The 18772-nt window shown below is 43.3% G+C and overlaps 1 protein-coding gene across 7 annotated transcripts in view; it reads right to left on the bottom strand.

The window, feature by feature from the left end:
* The window catches only part of LRRK1 (leucine rich repeat kinase 1), a 132298-nt gene that overhangs the window by 51188 nt on the left and 62338 nt on the right, over positions 1-18772 (bottom strand). For all 7 annotated transcript variants that reach the window (XM_075006425.1, XM_075006424.1, XM_075006427.1 and 4 more), the window contains 2 exons: positions 11448-11560; positions 8706-8782 (listed from right to left, as the gene is read on the bottom strand). In XM_075006425.1, coding sequence (XP_074862526.1) covers positions 8706-8782; positions 11448-11560 — 190 coding nt within the window. The remainder of the gene's footprint in view (positions 1-8705; positions 8783-11447; positions 11561-18772) is intronic.

Raw genomic sequence — 18772 nt, 5'->3', positions numbered from 1 at the left:
GACCACCAACAGAAACAGTGGTAGAGAAGACTCCAGGGCCAGATTATAGCTTTTACAAGACTTGCCCTGTTGGATTTTGCATTTGTGTGGTGGTGCAAATCCCCAGCAGTATTCTACCTGTGTACCATTGAGGCAGATGGAATATCTCCATGGTGACTGATGGGCATGTGTCAAGAAGAACATTCAGGCCGTGTCTACACTAGCCCCAAACTTCGAAATGGCCACGTAAATGGTCATTTCGAAGTTTACTAATGAAGCGCTGAAATACATATTCAGCGCCTCATTAGCATGGGGGTGGCCGCGGCACTTCAAAATTGACGCGGCTCGCCCCGACGGGGCTCCTTTTCAAAAGGACCTCGCCTACTTCAAAGTCCCCTTATTCCTATGAGCAGATGGGAATAAGGGGACTTCGAAGTAGGCGGGGTCCTTTTGAAAAGGAGCCCCGTAGGGACGAGGCGCAGGGTGGCGAGACGTGTCAATTTTGAAGTGCCGCAGCCGCCTGCATGCTAATGAGGCGCTGAATATGCATTTCAGCACGTCATTAGTAAACTTCGAAATGGCCATTTACATGGCCATTTCAAAGTTTGGGGCTAGTGTAGACATAGCCTTAGTGTTTCTTTCTTGGTATAGCTGCATATAGTCCCTTCTGGTTGGGCAGATGCTTCTCTGAGATGCATCACAATCCAGGCAATGATATCCACACCCACTCCACCCACATGGCTTGCACACAAGGAGCACAAGCATTGACAAGTTAGTTTTCTGTACTCTCACCAAAGCAGACACACGGGTAACTCAACAAGAGTTTAGTGTAAGTAGAGAATCTTGTTAATTTATGCAATTAATTCTCCACACAGAGGGGAATTAGGAAGCAGTGGGAGCTGCCACTGACTACTGTGGGCAGATGAGACAATGTAGGCTGTCATCACAGGCAACAATAAAGCTAAGATTTACTTAAGGACCCCAGACAGAGGGACAGAAGAAGCTGCATTGTTCTGGAACAATGCTGTACAAACAGCCTGGCAATCAGTAAATGACAAAATGCTCCCAGCAAGATTTCATACATGCTATATGAAAATAAACATAATTTAATGCCACACTCCAATAATTGAATACAATGAGGATGATAAGGATATTTTATATAACTTTCTGCAGCTTTGCATCATCATTGTTATGGATGATATTAATAGTGTGGTGGTGAGAGACAATCATGACATCACAGACAATGGGTGAAACGGGCTCACATAACAACAGTGAACAGCTCCCTGAATGATATGACCTGAACTACCTTACTGCTAGAGCGACACACTTTCCTCAGAGACCACCATAAAACAAATTGGCTCTCACTTGATGACAAATAGATCAAATAGATCATTTTTGTGTATAAATAAAGTTCTGATCATTACCTCAAGACATCCAAGTATGCAGAAGGCAGACAGAGACAGTGATCACACTGACAATAAAATTGAGGAAAGTACCAGTAAAGCAAATCCCAAAACAAAACAAAAACAAAAAACATAGCATCTTTAAATTGAGGGTGAACAAGTAAGGAATGATATTGAATTTCAACTTTCAAACAGACTTTCAAATATGATGGAAAGACTCTTATGACACAGAAAAAAGGCATGGGACACAATCAACAAATCATATACTAACACAGCAGAGACTATCTTTAGATTTAGCAAAAGCAGGAAAACAGCTGATTAGCAATACTGCATGGCAGGTCATTGCAGAAAGAAAACAGGCAAAGCTAAATCTAGCGTTTTAGGGACAAAGGAAGGTAAATAATGAAAAGAGGAATAGTGATATAATAAGAAAACTGTTTAAAAAAAAAGCAGCCTGGAATGATAAAGGAATGTGTGTCAATACGCAGGGGAAACAGAAAAGACAGCAATGAAAGTGAGAACACTATCAAACTGTCCAAACAATTGGCAGCAGATTTTAGCCACATCAGGGAAGACACAAGGGAAAACCATTACTTCTTCAAAGGAGCCAAATAAAAGATGGCAGAACATTTCTACAAACTGCACCAGAAATAACAGAAAGTGGGGCTCTGCCCATGAAAGCTTATGCTCCAAAACATCTGTTAGTCTATAAGGTGCCACAGGACTTCTCCTCATTTTTGCAGGTAAAGTTCAAATCACAGCAGAACTGCTTAAGGCACACAGAGAGGACAGCATGAAAATTCCACTATGCCACTTCAATTTGGGATGAGAGCTGATTTTTTTAAACTTTATAAATACACTCCGGAGGAATGGAATAGATGAAATGTAACTCCCCAAAAAGAAGATCTGAGGGACTATAGCAACTGGTGTGGGATTATGGTTCTTCCAGTTCCATGGAAAATCCTTTGTGCAGTTATCCTCAATAGACTTAGGGTAGCTCATCTTTCTGGGTTCGATTTAATGCAGCTAGTGGGGACGTGCTAAATCGAACTGTCATGGTGCTGTCATTGACCAGGGTATTCATGGCAGTTGTGAGGAGTAAGAGAAGTCAATGGGAGAATTTCTCCTGTTGACCTCCTGATGGGTGGACAGTGGCAGAAATCAATTTTAGATAAGTCAACTCCAACCATGAAATTCTCGTAGTTGGATTTGCATATCTAAAATCAGTTTTACCTCTTAGTGTAGATCAGGCCTTAACTTATGCTACAGGGAGAAAACTTGGAGACCAACAAACTGGTCCTTTACCCAAATTCATTTGTAGAGATCAGATCTTCATCCTAAGAAATATCTTAAAGCAACACAATAAATGGCAGCTGCTAGTTAAAACAGCATTTGATTGCGTAGACAGAGAATCATGATAGCAGAAATTATAAATCTATGGAGTCTGCAGCAAAAGCATTCAAATGATTAAAAATGCATATGACTAAGCTCAGTGTGCAGAAACAATAAATGTGGAACTTATGGAACGTTAATTTTAACTGTGGTGTCAGAAAAGATTGTATCTTTTCCCCCACTCTCGTATGGACTCTCTATGGACTTTTTTATAGGACAGTATGGAATAAGGCATTGTATGGATAGATGGTGAGCTTGGACATTTTTGATCTTACAGGTGACATCTGTCTTGTAAATATGTTGAAAATATGCAGAAAGAGGGCAGATGATCTTGCAAATTATACCATGCAAAGAGATCTTCTTATGAAAACACAAAGATAGAAGTTATGAAAATTAATTTATCAAATTATTTCATCTACTTGAAAGGCGAAGCCTTGTAAACCATTAATAAATTTACTTATCTGGATATTGTCATTCATGGTGCTAGTATGTGATTGATGTAAAATCCAGAATAAGTACAGCAAGAAAAGGGAAGTCCAATGCATTTAGCAAAACCACCAAAATTAAGAACTTTAGAAGTAACTTCCTAAGTGTCCTCCTCTACGGAGTGCAGTCCTAGAAAAATACGACATCTGTCCAAAGCAAATCAAACAGATTTAAATGTGTGTGTCTGCACAAAAGATGCAAAGTAAAATGGATTGATAAGACTAAATAACAAAAAAATCCTAGAATAGGCACAACTACCAACCACAAGGGAAGCAGTACAGAAGAAAAGATGTACCAAGTCAAGGAAATGTGCTTTATAGCTGCACCAGTGAAATCAAATATCCAAGGCTCATCTTTGTGGATACAGAGGCAGATACAAATTTTGTGTCAGCATAAGACTCTAAAGATGGACATATCTGGTACATGTCTCATAACAGGTTACCTGCAGAGGGATTTCTTGGATGACCATATGGCAAGAGACAGACCTTGAGGCATAATCTGTGGCATTACAATGGCTGAAGTAGAAAAAATGGTACTTGAGGAACTGGATCCCCCCCAGGCTTTATGAAAATTGGTTTATGAGTATAAATATGCATAACTGTCAGATGGTTTGGATAAAATTCTACAGACTGAACCTTTTTCATTTGGCACCCTTGGGATCTGACTGGTGCCGGACGAGAAAATTTGCCAGACTATGGGAGATCAATATTGTCTAGTACATTACCAACACGTCTCACTACTTACTGGACTCTTGAAAGACATTTGGGGGTAAATTACAGCTAAATAACAGCACAGAACACTGAGAGCCAGGACTGGTGGCTGTTAACAAACTTTATGGAACCACAGGAAACTTGGCCACACCCATGTTTAGCGGTCATCTAAAATCATGCCAGATTATGGATATTGCCTGATGAGAGATTTGCTGATTATGGAGGTTCAACCTGTACTTGTAAAGTTTTAATGTTATAATCTGATCGATTTGTGCATCCTATTTCTGTGCACATATGATGCTTGTATTTGAAGTTATGAGTACTGTCCACATATTAGTATTCCCAAATGTTTGCTGCTGTGAAGACTTCCTGTTTTTGAAGGAAAATGAGTTTCCAAATTGTTTTAGCTATATGAGGTCCACTCTTGGGTCTAGTTCAGTCATTTTTCAGCCCATCATGACTTAAATCTTTTTTGTGTTAATGGGACTGCTTCTGAATAGATGGAATCACAGCAGAACTGAGAGGACTGTAGAAAGAGAGGACATGAAAACTCTTCTATACCTTGTTAATTGCAGGGGAAAGGAAATACATCCCAGAAGAAGGGACAGCTGTAGGAAGATAGATTCAGTCTACCCTGGACACATACAAATAACTATCAAAAACTGCAGCAATGCTCCTAATTTATTGCCTAACATTAGATAGAAAAGAGCGTGCTATGTTAGAACCACGCTCAAGTTGTTTATGAATAGTAATTATTTATTCATGAATTATGTATGACTTTTTTGGCTTGAACTTCAATTTTCTCTTAAAAAATTCCCACTCTAAAAATATTTTTGGACGGGTTAACTACACAAAGGGAACCACAGGTATATGCAAGAAGTTATTCTGAGTTTTATCAACCTAGTGTTCTGAGTATCCCTAAATCATTCTCTGTAAATAATTTCCTAGACATGTGTAAACAGCTTACTTGGTAAAATTATATTAAATATAGGGAGCTTTTTGTAAGAAACTGATGTGCTCTGACTCCTGTCTTCTCAAAACGTCTTTTAAACTCCCGGTCACGTCCTCTGGTCTCACCAAGCTGCACTTGGGACAGTAGAAGAAACTGGGAGACAAAGGTGATTTTACTGTACCTTTGCGGCTGTCCAATCCTGGCGCCACACAGGGAGCCAGTTTGGCCTCTGGTTCAAGTTTAGTCACACCCAGATACCCACGTATCAAAGGGGACATTCAAGCTAGGGACTGTTAGGTTATGTCTACATGACAGAGCTATTTTGGGATAACTCAGTATCTCAAAATAGCTACTCTGTGCCTTTGACACACGCCTATTACTTTGAAATATTCTTCCGAAACAACGGACCTGCAATTTCAGCATCCCTGTAGGCCTCATTGCAGGAGGAATACGGGAAGTTCTGAAATAGTGCTTTATTTCGAACTACACTCAAAATAAGCTATGCAATTTGCATAACACAAATTGCTTAGCTTATTTTGAGTTTAGGCTGTCATGTGGACATAAGCCTCAGAAATCAGGGGTTCTCAAGCTATCACCCATCTCATTAGGCCTTACTGCTTTGCTGGGAAGACTGGGCTGTGCTGGCTCTGCATTGCTTGGGGATTTTTACTGCACAAGGCTGAAATCAGTTTTAAGTCCCTTTGCAATCAGAGAGGCACAAAGGAGCTATGGCAGGACTGGGAAGATCTGGCCCTCTCACTCTGGCATCTGCTTGCTGTTAACATTCATGTTTCTTATCTCAGTGTAATGCACACCAATCTTTTTGCTGAGCTCCTGCCCTTTATGCAGCTGATTGGTCCATTAATGTCACCTAACCCAGACTGACAAATGTACCTTTCTTATCGCCTTTCTCTATGACTAACACACGTCCCCTTGTTTCCTTTTATGTTTCCTTCTCACCTCTTCTTCATCTCTCTTTCCACACCACTAGGCACCAAAGATGAGCACTAACCGGAGTAGCAATATTTGGGGGAGGGTGATGGAAATGAAGGCCAGGACAGATCTCTAGTTTAAAGCATCCCTGGAGTTAGCTCTCCATTCACTCCTCATCCCACAGCTGTATTAGCTTCACAGAAAGGATATGATGCCCTGATGTTAACAAACTCTTTAGAGCAAAGGCTCAGGGTGAGAGTCCCATGTGTTCTACTCGCAGGATCAATGTCACAGCACTTTTTTTTTTAGGTAATTCCTGCTATTTGGCTTTTCATTTGTAACTAGTTAAAGAAAATCTTATGTACAACAGAGATTTGTTTTCTTCATATGGACATGCTTTACATGCTGGACAGTGGCTCCTACCTCTAAGTTTCATAGTTCAATAAAATGTAAAGCTAGATAGACCATCTAGTCTGACCTGTATATCACAAGCCATTATATTTCCCCTAGTCAACCCTTTACTGAGTCTAATAACTTGGATTAGAACAAAGCATCTCAGCACTCATGACATTAAACTCTTTTGGTCTGGAGAAAAAGTCCATCCTAACCCCAAATCTCTCGATGAACTCACAGCAGAGGACTACCTGTCTGATGTCCTGTCTCCAGCTCTGGCCATTCCCTGATACTCCAAAGAAAGGCCAAATCTCTCTCAGAATATATCCCGGCAACGGTGCCCCAAGAGAAACACTTCTTCCTGATCTCTGTAGCCAACCACCTAAAGCCCGGATGCATGAGATTTTAATATAGTCTTTGTCTTAATGCAGATTTACAAGCTTCATGGGTGCGTTGAGAATAACGCTTCTGCCCTTTCCATGATCCATAAAGGAAGGGAACAAATAGAGGGATTTATTCATAGTGCAAAAATAAGGAGACATCCTGTGGCACCCTAAAGATGAGTAGATTTATTTGGGCATAAGCTTTCATGGGTTAAGCCCATGTTCATCAGATGGAAGCTTATGCCTAAATAAATCTGTTAGTTTTTAAGGTGCCACAGGACTCCTTATTGTTTTTGAAGATACATACTAACATGGCTATCCCTCTGAGATTCATAGTGCAGTGAGGTAAGACAATATGGCACGTGGACTGTTCTCATCAGGAAGTGTTAACTGTCACCACAAAACCTGGATTCTATTCTGTTCCAAGCATTTTCCTGGGGACACGCCAAAATACACTGTCCGGAAAGTACTCCTAAAGGAGAGTACAGTGAAGAAAAACTCTTAGTGGCCTAAAATAAAGATGGGCAAACAAGATGAAAAGCAAATTAATCTCACAGAGATTAGGGACCAGTGTAGATATCTTCAAATGGCCTTTTGATCTTGAGGGGATTTCACAGATGGTAATCCAGAAAATCTCCTGCCAGACCTTTGACAATCAAACAGATAGAGAGCAAAACCCTTCTTGCAAGTTCAGTCACATGGTTTTATGGCCCTCTGTTCAAAGAGCACACTAGATAGAACAGGAGTCTCAAACTCAGTTTACCTTAGTCCTCAAATCCTCCTAGGAGGCCAACAGGCACCCGCCTTCTGGAAGGGCCTGGGGAGAGGCAAGGGTCCCTGTGCATTCTCCCCCCTTTGTTGCCTGACCTCACTTGCAGGACCATGGGCTAACCCCTGCCCCATGTGATTCCCCACTCCTGAAACCCCCAGTCTTGTTAAAACTCCTGGGCAGCCCCCGCCATCACCACTGCCAGCACACTGGGGTTAGAGTGACTTCTGGCTGCTAGCACCAAGCTGCTGCCAGCACTTCCCTGTGTTCCAGGGAAAAGCGGTGAAGAAGGGCAACTGGGCCTGCCTAGGAAATGGCAGCAGAGCAGAGCAGAGGCTGCTGCACTGCTCGTCACCCTTGTGGTTCCCACTGCTGTGGTGAATGCGAGGGACCTAACCCTACTGCTGCTCCATGCCAAGCCGCCTGGTAATCACCAAGGCTGTGTACTGCAGGGAACGGTGCATGAGGGAAGGGGAGAAATAAAGGTGAGAGGGCAGAGCAGGGTGGGAAGAGACAGGGCAGGGAGCAGAGCTGAGGCTGGGCTCGGAGGAAGGGAATGGACACACTCCCAGACTCCAGGGACTCGAGTGTCAGCAGAGGTGCATGGACCAGACTGTGGACCTGCTTGGGCTGTTGATATCCAATGGGCCATGAGTTCGAGATCATTTAGCTAGAGCAGTTGTTCTCAGTCTTTTCACTAGTGTGGAGCCCCAATTGCACTTTCCAACCATTTGTGGACCCCCATCAAAGCCAATTCTAGCCACTACGAACACTTCATTAAATGAAAAAGGAAACAACAGTGTAGGTTTTTGGACAGCAATTAACAACATTATTGGAAGACATTTAATTTAAAAATAATATTTCATTTTAACTTTGCAATTTATTTAAATTTTTTTTCTATGGTCATTTTTATTTATCTTTCATTTTTTTCACGGACCCGCCTGCAACTCCCCCATGGAGTCCCAGGGGTCCACGGATCCCAGGTTGGGAACCACTGAGCATGAATGACTGGCTTTTCATGCACTTCAGTAATTTGGACACAGGGAGAGACTGATAGTCCAGCAAGAGAAGCAGGTTTCACTCATTTTTTTAAATTATTTCTGCAGATGGGATAGATCGCTTTTTCAGTGATTTGCCACTGAAAGTGCTTCCCATCTTATTTCAATGTCACTGCACTACAAGCTGCAGCTGTGCCTACTCTGACCACTCATCTGCCAGACTCCAAGAGAATCCCTATACCCTTGGTTTTGCAATTCCCCTGGCACAACTGACACTCTCCTTCCCAGGAGGTAGGTCACCACATACCTATCTCCAGGCCTGCACGTCCTCTGTTTCTTGTGGTAAAAAAGGAAAGCCGCTTTGTTTTGAAACCCTCCTCACTCCTGCAGATGAAATAAAATGCACAAATCAACGCCTGAGAAAGACAAAGTATCAGAGGGGTAGCTGAGTTAGCCTGTATTTTCAAAAACATGTATCTGAAAAAATGTAACAAATTCCACATTAGCTGCTGATAATGGGCCACATCCCTCCATGACTGAATTGACCTTGTCAACTCTGGCCCTCTTCTTGACTGGGACTCCCTCCTTTTCATGAGCCTATAAATTTAGACCCTCCTCTGGAACCCTCACTCATGCATCAGACCAAGTGGGTCTTTGCCCATGAAAGCTTATGCTCCGAAGTATCTGTTAATCTATAAGGTTCCACAGGACTTCTTGTTGTTTTTGAGAAAGACAAAGCTACACTAGGGGGTATTCACATGAACCCATGTGGTTATGGGTCCAACTTGTGGGAGATAAGCACTTTATGGCACTTGGACCTCTGCAAGACTCCATGCTGTCAGAGAACAGCCTTTGCTGGTTCCCATGTACATGGGAGATGGGACTGAGCCACATAGGTCAGCAGCCATTTTGAAGGCACCAACTGTCTGGAACCAAGGTTTCAGGGTATTAGTCTAGCTCTGAGGCATTATGTTGACTCCATCTGGGAAATGCACATTTAATTTTGTGTTTTCTTCACTGGTATCAAGGTTTAGGAGATTGTCAAACAGCAAATTGAACAAGCTGCATAGGGATTCCAGAAAATAGCACTGACTTACTGCCTTTTCCTGTTACAGCTAGTGCTCCTCTAACGTGGTAGCCCATGAGAACTACTTGGAGATGGGTTGAAACATTTCTAAAGCATTTATACATCTTTGTTTATTGACACTGACCGTGCAGAATATTGACGGAGCATATCCTAATGAATATACCAAAGAACTGGGAATGCATTCCAATGAGGAAGCGTAAGGTGCTTACATGCACTACAGAGAAGGGAACAGCCTGGCAAGTCTGCATATCAAACATCCTTATGTTTGATATTCACAGAATCATAGGACTGGAAAGACACTTGAGTCCAGTCCTCTGCACTCATGGAAGGAACAAGGTGGGAGGAGGGGCAGCTCAACATGTGCTGCTGGCCGTAAGTATGCTTGCTCTGCTAATCAGCAGGGTGGGCCAGAAAGAAATGCTTCGTAGACCGGATCTGGCCCGGGGCGTGGTTTTGCCCACCCCGATCTAAACCATCCCTGACAGATATTTGTCTATCCTGATCCTAACAATCTCCAGTGATAGAGATTCCAGAGCCTCCCAAGATAATTTATTTCAGTGGTTAACCACTCTGACAGAAAGCTTTTCCTAATATCTGATCTAAACTGCCTTTGCCGCTTATCGTATCATCAGAGGTTAAGAATAAACTGTCTCCCTCCTCCTTACAATAACCTTTCATATGCTCGAAACTGTAATGTCTCCTCTCAGTCTTTTCTTTTCCAGACGAAACAAACCCATTTCTTTCACTCTTGACTCACAGACAGAGCCATCCTCTTAACAGTACAAGTGGAGGCGGCCACACTAGGCCACGTGGTGGCTACCTAGCTATCTTATAAACATTAGGAGGTAGAACTACCTCGGTAGGGTAATGCAGGTAATCAGCAGCAGTAGCTTCAGGGGGTCGCCCACCCTCAGCCGCTCTCCCGCCCTGCACTCACCACATGGAGTGAGCGGCGGCCTGCTCACCACAGCTTCATAGCCTGCTCAGCCATGCTTCTCCACTAGTGGCTGGGAGGCAGAGAAGCAGGGCTCAGTGGGCTGGGACCCGGCAGCACAGCACTGTGTGGTGAGGCTAGAGGTGGGGGAGGAAGAAAACGGGGGTTCAACCCCCAGTGGCTGCTGCTGTCCACTGCCTGCTCCCTGCCTCAGGTAATCCCTGGCCAGGCTGGTTGGGGAAGGGGAGGAGCAGGGAAGGGGCTTGGCATGCAGCACAAGGAAGCTGCCTGGAGCCTGTGCCTGGGGCACTGGGGAGGGGGGGCGTGTTTCCTGCTGCCGCCCCCTGATGGCCCTGCTCCCATGTCATGTTTTCCAGACCTTTAATCATTTTTGTTGCTCTTCTCTGGATCTTTTGTCCATATCTTTCCTGAAACATGGCACCCAGAACTGGACACAGTACTTCCCCTGAAGCCTAATTAGCAGAGAGTAGAGGGAAGAATTACTTCCCAAGTCTTACAACATTTCTGTTAACACATCCTAAAATGTTTCCCCCCCCCACCCCAACTGCATTGCACTGTTGACTCATATTGAGCTTGTGGTCCACTATGGCCCCAGATCTCTTTCTGCAGTACTCCTTTCTAGGCAGTCACTTCCTATTTTGTATGTGTGCAACTGATTGTTTCTCTGTAAGTGGAGTACTTTGCACTTGTTCTTATTGAATTTCACCTTATTTATCTCAGACCATTTCTCCAGTTTGTCCAGATCATTTTGAATCTTGCAACCCCTCCCAGTTCGGTATCATCTGCAAATTATGTTCTACATTTTATTACCACAAATAACATTCATTCATGAAATAATGTTAGGTATACCCAAAGAAACTATGATTACTATTTGCAACGCATGTATAGGGAACTGTGTCTGTAAGATTGCTGGCACGTTCTGCAATATGTAAAGGATTGATTTTGTTATTAACTTTTAATCTTTAGTTTAAAATTTAGCTCTGACACAAATTAAAAGGAACACTTACTTGCCAAGCTGATTCTTAGAAAGATCCAGAGATTTAAGTTGCCTGCAAGTCCACTTATCTTGAGAAGGCAACGAAACTAACTGATTTCCCGAAAGCTTTAGTGATACCAGCATCTGAAAGAGAAATAGGCAGCACTCACAAGAAGCAATCCATTAAACAAGCAGAGAGAGGTTTGAAAGCTGCTTAAATAACAGGAAAGCTGTACTTCTTATCAAAGATACTGGATAACTAGCATATAGACATCTCCTTCCTTAATTCTCTCCAATACATGCATTTACAGTATCTCCACGTACAAAGCAATGCAACCTTTAGCTCAACACAGTTATTGTCTTATTTGCTAGAAGATTCAACTACAAATTCCACATGCCAGCTTTGGTGTTAATGAAGTAGTCCCTTGTAGAAAGGAGAGAAATTGCATAGCACATTACACAATGTGTTTATCCTAGGTGTCTGTGCACATTAAGACATGATTGGGCCTTCTCCTATAATTCATATTTCAGACTACATATTGTCTTACATACATCCCAAGGGTGAAATGTGTTACAACAGTAGAATCTGCACTTTATTTTTGTGACGTGTAGTTTAGATTATTAAAAGTGGATTTAAATTTCTTTTCACCATGCATATCATTGGTTTATTCTTTACTGCTACTCAGAATGCAGACTGAAGCTACACAGATCAGTTTCATTTGCTTCTTCTAATGCACGAAGCAGCACCACAGAACTATGGAAAGATTCCAAATACCACAGAGTTTAAGTAAACCGACCCTCCCACAAATTGAAATTTACAATCAATTTATGCCAGATTTTGTAAACCTCCCCATTCTCCTACCTGGCTGTAGAAATAAATCTGAAACTAAAACCATTTGACAGTGCCCCTTTAATTAAAAAAAGAGTATGGAAATATGGAAAATTTGGTTGGATGGATTCCCCTACGACAAATTTCAACTTTTGATTAAAAAAATGTTTTGAGCTAAAATTGAAAAAACAATTTTTTTTGGCAGGGAGGAGGTACAGTTGCCACAATATTTTTTGGTCTTCTACACGTCGTCATTTTCCATGAAAATATTCATTTTGTCAAAGACACAATTTTCCATAGAAAAAGCAATTTTTGATTGAAAATTTAATCAAGTCCTAGCTAACACATCCCCAAAGTGAATTAAGCAGAATTTTAACCTAGAAATGCCAAATTCTCTCTAGCATAACTCCACTGAAGATAGTGTAACATAACTACAGTCAATAGAGTTATGCCAGCAGAGATCTGGCCCTGGATGTTTTTGGCAGCACTTATGTTCCATATGCCATTAAAGTTTAGTGTAAATCGGGCAGACCACTTCACAGGTTATGCTGGAATGGTGTGGCAAGTATTTAATCAAGCCACAGTAGGAGTGTCTTATAAAGTGAGACTGTTTCTCTATTATGTGTTTAAATGGAAGAATATGAAATCTGAGTGGAACTGGGGTACCAGATTGTCATCAAGTTAGTTGGTTGGCATTTAATGTGCAATGTGCACAGGGACAGGATGGGCAGCACGAAAGCTTTGACGTAATGCTGGAGAAGTAACAAATATAAATATCTGTGAAATATCAGAGGAGGCCATTGGACAAGAACCAGTGAAGAAACATGCTGGGTCAATTTAAATGCTGGAATTGAACGACAACAGAAACGTCCAGAGAAGTATAAACTAATTAAGCATACAGCCTTCCCCCATCTCCCACGCATGAATTTTGTCAAGATCATTGCGCATTTGGAATCAGCCTCAGGGTGACAAGAAGAATATGTCTCAAGTCGACATTTTGTGCCAAGTTCTCTACAGGTATTGCCACATGTGTCCTCAATTGTGATTGTCCGATGGCAGAGTTTCAATGTTCAGGGTACTGTCAGGAGTGAGAAATGAGCCACAGCAGGGAACTTCCTTTTCTTTTCTGTCACAACATACAACAGTGGAACTGTCCTATAGTTTAAAACAGTGAAGAAAACTATCGTCATTTAATTACCATCAGGGCTGCGTGAATCAACTTGTAAGGGATCTGGAAAACATGATAGGACTACTTTGCATATATCCCTTCAAGAAAGGCCCCTGATCTCTCTCCAAAAGCCGTCGACTTCTCTAGAGAAGTGAACCATGACTTGGAAATGTACTTGCTTATTTGGAAAAGGGTATCAGCCTCTACAGCAAAACTGACAAGGACTCTCATCACCTTGTGAAGGAACATTGCATTTTTGTGCCAGTATTTGCCAGCACTGAGTTTCAGCACCCTAGCAGCCCCAGCCACAGGATTGGCTGGGGGGAGGGGCGGGGGGGGCAGGGATCGAGCTGAGTACCAGCTCCTCTCCCCTGCAAAAAAGCAGCACTGTAAGAATATCTGCTGTATGAGGAACCATAGAACGTGAGCTGATTTAGCTTTCTCGTATCACATATGAACAAGTATGCAACTAAATCAGATTCTTTACTGTGGACTAAATTCTAGTTTTAGGGTCAGCACTGAGCAAAGGGTGATGGTTGAACTACAATATTCCAGCAGCACTTTATGCCAGAGTGCTCCTTGGAGACACACTTCTTCCTCGCTCCAGAGGCGTGGTATTGTAAACTACTGCTGGCCAGTGAGTGTGTGTATGCTTATGGGGTGTCACTAAAGTTCTGCCCATTTTCCTCGTCCCCTACTAAATCTACAGAGGGTGAAAGTGGATGCATAGCCCTTTGTGCTCCAATGCACCCAGACTCGAGATGAGGGGTTACGGTTCTTACTTGCTCATATTCCCTTATGCAGGAATGTAATCACATCACAGTCTAAATGGGATAACTTCGGCAAGTTGGCACTTTTTAATATTATATTATTACAGCTAAAGAAACAGAGAGGTAAGCTACAGCTATCTAGGATATCCAGGTGCCTGACTAAGTATGCCAGCTTCTAAATCACACAGCCCATTGGAGAATTTATCCATCTCCTCTTAGCTGTTCTGAGACTTATCATGACAAGCACAAATCAAGCTTCCCATAGACAAACTGTAACATAGGATGAAATGTGACTCTGGAGCACCATCTAGTGCTCCCAGCATTTGTGGTGTCAACTGAATCTCTCCCATTTGTATTTTCACTATATTTAGAAAAACAAAGTGATCATAGCATCATAGCACACTAAAACTGGAAGGGACCTGGAGAGGTTATTGAGTCAAAGTCCCCCGCCCTCAGGGTAAAACCAAGTGCCGCTTAGATCATACCCAACAGATGTCCATATAACCTGCTCTTAAATCTCTCCAGTGATGGAGATTCCACAACCTCCCTAGGCAATTTTTTCCAGTGTTTGAACACCCTGACAGTTATGAAGTTTTTCCTAATGTCCAACCTAAACCTCCCTTGCTGCAGTTTAAGTGCGTTGCTTCTTGTCCTCTTGTTGGCAGGGGAAACGTTGTTATGTGCTGTACTCACAGAAACATTGTTTTGTAAAGGAATGCTTACTGATGTTCCCATGAGGTTCAATATTGTATTTAGCATTGTTAGTGAATCCTCCTTAATTTTCTCATGAAATTCAGCATTGTTTTGTTACTGAAATCCTGTTCATGTTCTATATGACTGAATAACTCTACCTCCCTGTAACTTACATTCTGTTAATAATCTATTGGTACTTTACCTCCTGATTAATAGGGAATTACCAGAGCGGAATGTCATATGAGCAGTAGGAATTCAGTTTGAGCTGGAGGAATGGATAAAGGGAGTATGAGAAACTCTCCCCTGGTTTGTTGGGAGCGGGGGTGAACAAAGGAGGAGAGAGGTATAAGTATTGCTCACTTCTTGTTGCAAGGTGCGCAGGCTTTGAGGAGAGATCCCCCTGTGCCTTACTTGGCATGCCAAATAAAGATTCTTCTTCCACTCTCGGTGTGTTATTGGGCCAGCGTTGCACACCGGGCACGAACTGCCGCTGTACCACCTTAAGAAGGAGGCAACAGTTTTGGCGTCCCTGGGTGGGCACTCTAAATTAAAGCCTTGCCCGGCTCGCCTCTTGGTGGGGGTGGCGGGAGACGGCGTCGGACTTCCAGTGCGCACACCGGTAACTTTACCGGGGGAACTCGGCGTCCGGATTCCGCAGCCCCTGCTGGGGACGACACAACGGTGCAACGCAGCAATGTGGAAGAGAGAGAGAGGAAACAGAGGGTGGAGCGGCGAAAGCCGGACCTCTGAAACTGAAACAGAGGGTGGAGCGGCGGGAGCTGGACCTCTGGACAGGTAAGACCCAGTCCCTTTTTGTGAAAGGGACTTCCGGGACGCCGGACGGCCAATATAGGGTTGGGGTGATAGGCTGTAATAAGGATGGGACTAGGTCAAAGTAGCCCCAAGGATAATACTCCCTTGGGGTGTGTTTTGAAAAACTGGAAAATTATAGGGGGGGACCCTATGATGAAATCTAGATTAAGGAGACTGTGCACAGTAGAGTGGCCACAATATATCTTAGAGGGACAAGAGCGGTGGCCACCAGAGGGATCCCTAAATTATAATACCATATTGCAGCTGCTTTTGTTTTTACAACGTACCGGTAAATGGGAAGAACATATGTATGGCCAATGTTTTGAATATCGTAGAAATAGACAAGACCTGCAGGAAATGTGTGGATTATCATGTGCAGTACAACCAGCTGTAAATAAGCCTAATGTAAACTGTCACCAGGACCCCCCTTCGGCTTCTACACCCACACCCGCTCCACACAGGGAAAGGGTTTCCCATGATTTGGGGATAGCCCCCTCAGTTGAACTGTATCTATTAGTGACTGAAACAGTGGTTGACAGACTGGGAGCTGCGGATCGGCAGGCTACTACTATGCAGGTGTATTCCCATGTGCCCTTTAATCCAATCAATTTGGCAACTTTTAAAGCCCAAGCCGGGGAGTTTTCCACGGATCCTAGCCGCTTTATTTCAATTTTCAAAGGGTGTTTAGCCAGTCACAAGCCTGATTGGAATGACTGTCAGGTCCTAATGACAACCCTGTTGTCTGAAGTGGAGCGTAACCAGGTTGTAACAAAAGCCAGGGAGGAAGCAAGAAAAAGGCATGAACTTGGCAGGAGCGAAAAAAAGCGATTTGTCAAATCCCTGAGCCCAGCAATAGGAAACAACTGTGTGCCTTTTTGGGAACGGCAGGATTTTGCAGATTATGGATACCTGATTTTGGGGTACTGGTTAAGCCTCTGTATGAGTGTGTTAAAGAAAGTAACAGAGACTTGTTCTGTTTTAAAAAAAGAGGCTCAACATGCATTTAAAGCTTTAAAATTGCATTTAATGGAAGCTCCAGCCCTAGGTCTACCAGATATTACTAAACCATTTCAGCTGTACGTGCATGAAAGGAAGGGAGTGGCTCTTGGAATATTGGCTCACCAAAGGGGGGATGGGGATGTAACTAGAGGTAATGCCCGGGCAGAACGAGAGGCCAAACGGGTAGCGAACACCGAGGGTATTGCTCTTTTGCCTCTGACTCCCACCCTCCCAGATCCCCATGAAAAGCCAGAATACTCTGCCCAAGAACAGCAGTTGGCTGAGCAGTTACAGCTGAACCTGCGAGAAGGATGGTATGTAAGTGAAAAAGGACAAGTGTTGCTTCCCGGACCCTTGATAAGGCCAATGGTTATGAGTTTTCATCAAGGAACGCATGCAGGTCAGGAGGCCCTGGTCCAACTATTAGAAAAGTACTTTATAGGAGATGGAATAGGAAATGAAGCCAGACGGGTAGTTAGAGACTGTATGGTATGCCAGAAAAATAATCCCCGAGCAGGAAGACCCGTGGTACCCTCCCCACTACCATCAGCCCCGGGACCAGGAGTTGCGTGGCAAATTGACTTTACTGAACTACCTCGCGCCAGTGGGTTTCGGTACCTCCTGGTACTTGTGGACCGTTTCACAGGATGGATAGAGGCATTTCCTTGTAGAAATTGTACGGCCAGCACGGTTACCGCTAAAACCTTAAAGGAGATAGTCCCCCGGTTCGGAGTACCAGAATGGATTGAATCAGACCGAGGAACCCATTTTGCAGCTCGATGTGTGGAGAAAGTAGCAGATGGACTCAAGATCCCATGGAAATACCACACTCCATATAGACCACAAGCCAGCGGAGTGGTGGAAAGAGGGAATCAGACTTTAAAAAGACATTTGTCAAAGTTGTGCCAGGAAGCTCAGCTTAAGTGGCCAGAGGCCCTCCCCTTAGCCCTCTTGAGGACCCGAATATTGCCCAAAGGGAGGTTAGAACTAAGCCCATTTGAAATCTTGTATGGGCAACCATGGCCAATGAATGGGGTGCCTGGTACAGGTATAGAATGGGGGATAGGGGAGGGGTTTTCTAAAGAAATATTTGCTGTCGTTGTCATCTGTTATGTCTTCAATCCACAGGTTTGTTCGTGACAACCAGCCCATTCCGTTGGACCAACCCCTTCACGATATTCAGACAGGAGACAGTGTGTTGCTTTGGACGTGGAAAGAGGAGCCCCTTCAAGAGAAGTGGAAAGGACCCCACCTTGTTTTATTGACCACTAAGACTGCTGCTAAACTACAAGGGGTCAAACCGTGGGTCCATTTCACTCGACTAAAGGTCGAACCTGCTGAGTAAAAGGAGTGGACTGTGAGCCGTGTTACCCCAGAAGCTGAAGAGGACTTAGGACTGAAATTATTGTTTAAGTATTAAAAGATAAGAAAATGGAAATGCTACCCATGAATCAGGTTTTAAGTAAGGAATATGAGAAGACTCAATATGGAACATCTTGAGTATTCTCAAAGGGGGGAAATGTTGGCAGGGGAAACGTTGTTATATTCTGTACTCACAGAAACATTGTTTTGTAAATGAATGCTTACTGATGTTCCCATGAGGTTCAATATTGTATTTAGCATTGTTAGTGAATCCTCCTTAATTTTCTCATGAAATTCAGCATTGTTTTGTTACTGAAATCCTGTTCATGTTCTATATGACTGAATAACTCTACCTCCCTGTAACTTACATTCTGTTAATAATCTATTGGTACTTTACCTCCTGATTAATAGGAAATTACCAGAGCGGAATGTCATATGAGCAGTAGGAATTCAGTTTGAGTTGGAGGAATGGATAAAGGGAGTATGAGAAACTCTCCCCTGGTTTGTTGGGAGCGGGGGTGAACAAAGGAGGAGAGAGGTATAAGTATTGCTCACTTCTTGTTGCAAGGTGCGCAGGCTTTGAGGAGAGATCCCCCTGTGCCTTACTTGGCATGCCAAATAAAGATTCTTCTTCCACTCTCGGTGTGTTATTGGGCCAGCGTTGCACACCGGGCACGAACTGCCGCTGTGCCACCTTAAGAAGGAGGCAACACTATCCTCAG

Source organism: Carettochelys insculpta, chromosome 12, assembly GCF_033958435.1.
Source record: "Carettochelys insculpta isolate YL-2023 chromosome 12, ASM3395843v1, whole genome shotgun sequence".
Taxonomy (NCBI): Eukaryota; Metazoa; Chordata; order Testudines; family Carettochelyidae; genus Carettochelys; species Carettochelys insculpta.
The sequence above is the reverse complement of the archived record's forward strand: the minus strand, read 5'-3'. Positions and strand labels throughout refer to the sequence as shown.